Below are 5,441 nucleotides of genomic sequence, written 5' to 3' on the forward strand. Positions count from 1 at the left end.
TCAAAACATCCAACATATTAATCCAACTTGTCACCTCCGTATGACCAAAACTCTTTACAAAAATAATACCATTTAATCCTTTCTAATGCACATAAATGCTTAAGCCTCCGCCGAGAGTAGACAAGCCAACGTTTAGCCTTTAGGATGCGATCTAAACAGTTGTTCATTAAAAAACACCAACCAGCTGTAGTCCTCGAACTACGAATGCTCTGATTTCCTTATTAGACCATAAGGATACGTAGGAAGGAGATTGATGTATCTTCGCAAGCACACTAATAAAAAACCTCCCCTTTCCCTTTTTGAGGTTCTCATCCATTTCTATTTTTAATATTTTATAACCCAAAGATAACAAATAAACACAAATTAACACTCGAAACACACATTAGAACTAAAAGGTTCCCGTTGAGTACAACGGACGCAAGGGGTGCTAATACCTTCCTCTTACGTAATCCACTCCCGAACCCGAATATGGTTGCGTCGACCATTATTCCATTTCCCGAAGGTTTTATCCATATTTTCCTATTCCTTCATTGGGATAAATAAAGTTCGGTGGCGACTCTGTTCGAACGTAATATTTTTCCGCGACCATCGCGAGGAATCGTATTTTTCGAGATGCGACAGATGGCAACTCTGCTGGGGAGTGAAGCTCCAAGAAAAATAGAGTGAAGCCTAATTTAGTTTAGTTTATGTATTGTGTGTTAATTTTGTTTACTTGTTTGCTATTTATTCTGTTATTATTTTGCTGTCATCTATTGGTGTTTTTATTGTCAATGTATTATTGAGGTTCTCTGGTTGGTGATACTTTGTAAGATAGGCTCTCCACCCGAGTCTGAGAAAAACCATAAGTTTAAGTTGGTGGTTGCATTGTGGGAGCCCACAAGGAGTCTTCCTTGTTGGGAAGATACGAAGACCCTGCCTAGAGGAGATTCTCTTGAGATATTATTGCCCGACGAGTTTTCGTCACGACGATAGTATTCTCAAGTTGGATGAATGACTCTAGGGACCTTTTAACACATTATATCCGGTGGTTATGTAGTATCTATCTGAAAAGTCCCATACTTATTGGGTTAATACAAAAGCCCTAATCAGATGAGATCCCTTGGGCGTATTACTACCTTACAGTGGTATTCCCAACCTCGATCTATGACTCTGAGAACCTTATTAGAACCTTGGACTCAAGACTTGTGTAGTATGGACCCACTAGGAGTTTTCCTCTTTGGGACCATACGAATACCTCACCCAAACGAGACTCTGTTTGAGGATGTTATTGGTAGATGAGTTTTCGTCATGACAATAACTTTCCTAAATAGTGATTGATGACTTTCGGAACCTTTTAACTTTAGCATCCTCCCAAAAGGGTTTTTGTTTAGTAACTAAGAATACCCATTTTCACGACCTGTATATTGACCTACACGTGGCATGCATAACATCATTCATAACATAACATTCATATTATTTTATTTCCAAGGAAACTGAGTGTCATAAGTTGCAGGAATTCAAGAAACATGGAATCAAGCAAAATAAACATTTATTCTTTCAAGTTCAAAGATCCCAATCTAAGGAGCTTACGTGACTTGGTTTCTCAAATGCACCCGGTGTACAGAATCAACTTTGGGAAGAATTATGGCAATCTGCTAAGCATCCTCAACCAACAAGTAGACTATACAACTTTAATCACTTTGGCCCAATTCTATGACCTACCTTTAAGATGCTTCACATTCCAAGACTTCCAGCTAGCACCAACGTTGGAAGAATTCGAGCATCTTGTTAGGATTCATATGAAGAATAAGCCACTATTTAAAGGGATAGACGAATCTTTGCCCCTTGAGATCATTGCTAGCACCCTTCACATGGATGAAAAGGAATCAGAGGCTAACCTAGAGACCAAAGGGAATACCAAAGGATTTTCGCTAAATTTTCTCTTGGAAAGAGCTCATACCCTATTAAAAGCAGAAAGTTTGGATGCTTGTTACTCTACTATTGCGTTATCCATCTATGGCATCATCCTGTTCCCAAATATGGATGGTTTTGTAGACATGGCTTCTATTTGTGTTTTCCTTACTGGAAACCCAGTACCTACCTTGTTAGCTGATGTTTACTATTACATAAGCCATAGGTATACTAAGAAGAAGGGAATGATTACTTGTTGTGCTCCTTTATTATATCAGTGGTTTCTAGAACATCTTTCGAAGACAGGTGCTTGGGCTGAACAGACAGACGTTAGTTGGCCTCAGAGATTGGGATCACTTCGATTCGAAGATCTTTCTTGGTATTCCAAAGAATACATCAACAAGGACATCATATTTAGCTGTGGTGATTTCCCTAATATACCACTTATTGGAACTCAAGGATGTGTGAATGCTAACCCAGTTCTATCACTCAGAAAACTTGGCTACCCAATGGAAGGCCCTCCAGAGGCGAGGTCTTTGGAAGCTTTCTTATTACTTGACTTTGGGGTTTAGAATTCTAGCTTATTCCAACGAATCAAAGAGGCTTGGAGAATATCAATCGAAAAGGGAAAGCTGATTTAGGGAGAGCAAATGGGATTACAAAAGAACCATATTTTCAGTGGGTAAAGGAAAGGGTGGAGATGATCAAAATGCCATTTGTCATTCGGGCACCTATACCTCTTCCTGAACCTAAGCTCACCCATGTCCCTATTGAAGAAGTGGAGGAACTCAAGACCACCATGGCAAAGTTAGAAAAAGAGAATGAAGAGTTGCAGATAAAACTCCAACAAATCACCAATGAGAAAAACACCATGAAGTGGGAGCTTGAGAGAAAGGATGCACAACTTCAAGCACATGTGGAAAAGTTCAACAAAGAGGAGCATGAGAGGAAAAAGATCAAAGTGGGATTAGAACAAGTTGACCATTGCCTAGATACTCTTAAGGGTCAATTACGACGAGCTCAGAAAGAATGTCAAGACAATGAGCGTTAGTGGCATCTAGCCACGAAGGAAAACAAGATGATAAGAGATACACTTGGGGCTCAGATAAAGGAACTCACCAATTCTGTTCGTCATGCAAAAGCTGAAGTAGATCAGGAACGCCGACTCAAGAACATAGCCACCGAAGCTTCTAGGGTTTCACCCATGATATGGAAGGAGAAGTGTCGAGAAGTAAGAGACGCAAAAGAGTCTGCCAGCTATTGGAAGAACCAACTAGAGTCATTACACCAAGACAGCTCCATATGGTTGAAGGAGCGAGACTATGTGATTGAAGATTATGAATCCTTTAAGAAGACCATAGACTTCTTGCAAGGAGATAGGGATAAGTTTCATGTAAAGCTCGATGGGCTAGTAAGGTTCTGTAATTGGGAGGCTAAAGAATTACCATGGAAGTTAAGAGACGTAGTCGAAGAATTGAAGGAAGATAGCACTCCTACAGCCATAATCAATTTCATTCTGCTCTATAAAGGGTTGCTGAAGAGATTCAAGGAGGAACTAGAAGAGTTTCAAGCCAGAAAGCCAGCAGTTTAATTTTCTTATGTCTTATATTTTGTTCCTTTAACAAATTTATTTTGAACTATGGCCTTTTTGGACCCCTATGTTCTGTACTTGAATGAATAACGTTTAAAAATTACTCCATTATTGTTATTCTAAGTATTTCTTGTTTCTTCGAATTACTAACAACTAATGAAACTCGAGCGATTCCCTGAAAATAAAATACGCATAACATTCACATATTCATTATGCATCACGCTTCATAAAAATTCAAAAAAAAACTTACCCAACCTTTTTACCCTTTATCCAGCCACACTGACTAATCAACACTGATACGAGACGCGAAGCAAATACAAGATGACGTTAGAGCATGTTGAGGCTAACCAAATTACCATGAGGACAGACATCAATGCGATCCAAGAAAAAATGGATCAACTGTTGGAGACAATGCTCGCAATTTCTCAAAGAGAGAGGATTGAGGAGGAAGAAGCTAGGGAAAAAAGGAATGATGGCACACCAGGTTTGAACCCCCAAGACGAGAGTTACGTCCCCACCAAGAAGAGACTGGTTCAGATACCGGTAGGAGGCAAAGGAGACGGGGATCGGGCAGAGCCTTCTGATACGTCTACTCATCATGGATCCGAAATGGGAGATGACCAGTACGATGCTTTTTATGTGCCTGATCAACAGAAGCCTAAGATACTTCCGGATCCTGCTGCAGATAGGCTCCGTACCCTGGAAAATAAGATCAAAGCCATAGAAGGGAATAATATCTTCGGTGCCTCTGCCATGAACATGCGTTTGGTATCAAATTTAGTCATCCCGGCTAAATTTAAAACTCCTGATTTCGAGAAATACAAAGGACAGACTTGTCCAAGAAGTCACCTGGTAATGTACTTCAGGAAAATGGTTGCTCATACCGAAAACGACAAACTACTTGTATACTATTTCCAAGACAGTCTAAGTGGAGCATCTCTAAGATGGTACATGAGCTTAGAGCAGGGGCAGATTCAAAACTGGGAGGATTTGGCTGACGCATTTCTCCGTCAGTACAAATATAACTTAGATATGGCACCCGACCGAATGCAGTTGCAAGGGATGGCTATGAAAGAAAGTGAGTCATTTAAAAGAATACGCCCAGCGATGGAGAGAGTTGGCGGCTCAGGTAAAGCCACCATTGTCTGAAAAGGAAATGACCGAAATATTTGTAGACACCTTGAAGGACCCATTCTTTGATAGATTGGTGAGTAGTGCAGCGTCCGACTTCGCACATCTAGTCACAATTGCAGTTCGCATAGAGAAGGGGTTGAGGGATGGAAAGATTCCAGGAGCTATGGTAGCCCCTAACGCACCGAAAAAGTATTCCGGAGGCTTCCCAAAGAAAAGAGAAGGTGAAACGAACGCTATATCCAGAAGCTATAAGGGGAAGCAACAGGCTTCATATGGTCAAGTCGTCGTCGTGGTACCCATACCGTATCAACAGCCGATGCAGCAACAACAAGTGTATCAACCACAACATCAACAACATCATCATCAGCAGAACACTGCACCGCCAAGACAATTCAAGCCAAGACCTCCAAGAAAGCAACTTGATGCCCTACCAGTACCTTATAGCCAGATATTCCCATATCTACAAAAGGAGGGCCTTCTGACATTGAGGGAGTTAAAACTAGTTGTTTTTCCATATCCACCCGGATATGATGCTAACGCCCATTGTGAGTTTCACATGGGAGCACCTGGTCATACCTTGGAGAATTGTTTTGCATTTCAAAATCGGGTACAAGACTTGATCGAAGCAAAGGCCGTCTCATTCACTCTGAGACGCCCGAACGTGAACATCAATCCTATGCCAACACATAAGGATGCTTCCGTCAGTGCCATTGAGGAGAGTGATCAAGGCAAATTGATCCGTAAGGTTGAAGAAATTCAAACCCCTATCACCAGGATAGGAGCATAATTGTTGAAGAGTGGTCTAATCCCGGAGGAGCTAGTTGCT

At 41.0% G+C, this 5,441-nt stretch overlaps 1 protein-coding gene across 1 annotated transcript; it reads left to right on the top strand.

Annotated features, from left to right (window-relative positions):
• The first annotated feature begins 1,505 nt into the window (after positions 1-1,505).
• On the top strand, positions 1,506-2,462 carry LOC127104314 (uncharacterized). The gene has a single exon (XM_051041503.1). The coding sequence runs from the start codon at positions 1,506-1,508 to the stop codon at positions 2,460-2,462; it is 957 nt and encodes a 318-aa protein (XP_050897460.1).
• Positions 2,463-5,441: the final 2,979 nt, after the last annotated feature.

This window comes from Lathyrus oleraceus, chromosome 7 (genome assembly GCF_024323335.1).
Source record: "Lathyrus oleraceus cultivar Zhongwan6 chromosome 7, CAAS_Psat_ZW6_1.0, whole genome shotgun sequence".
Lineage (NCBI taxonomy): Eukaryota > Viridiplantae > Streptophyta > Magnoliopsida > Fabales > Fabaceae > Lathyrus > Lathyrus oleraceus.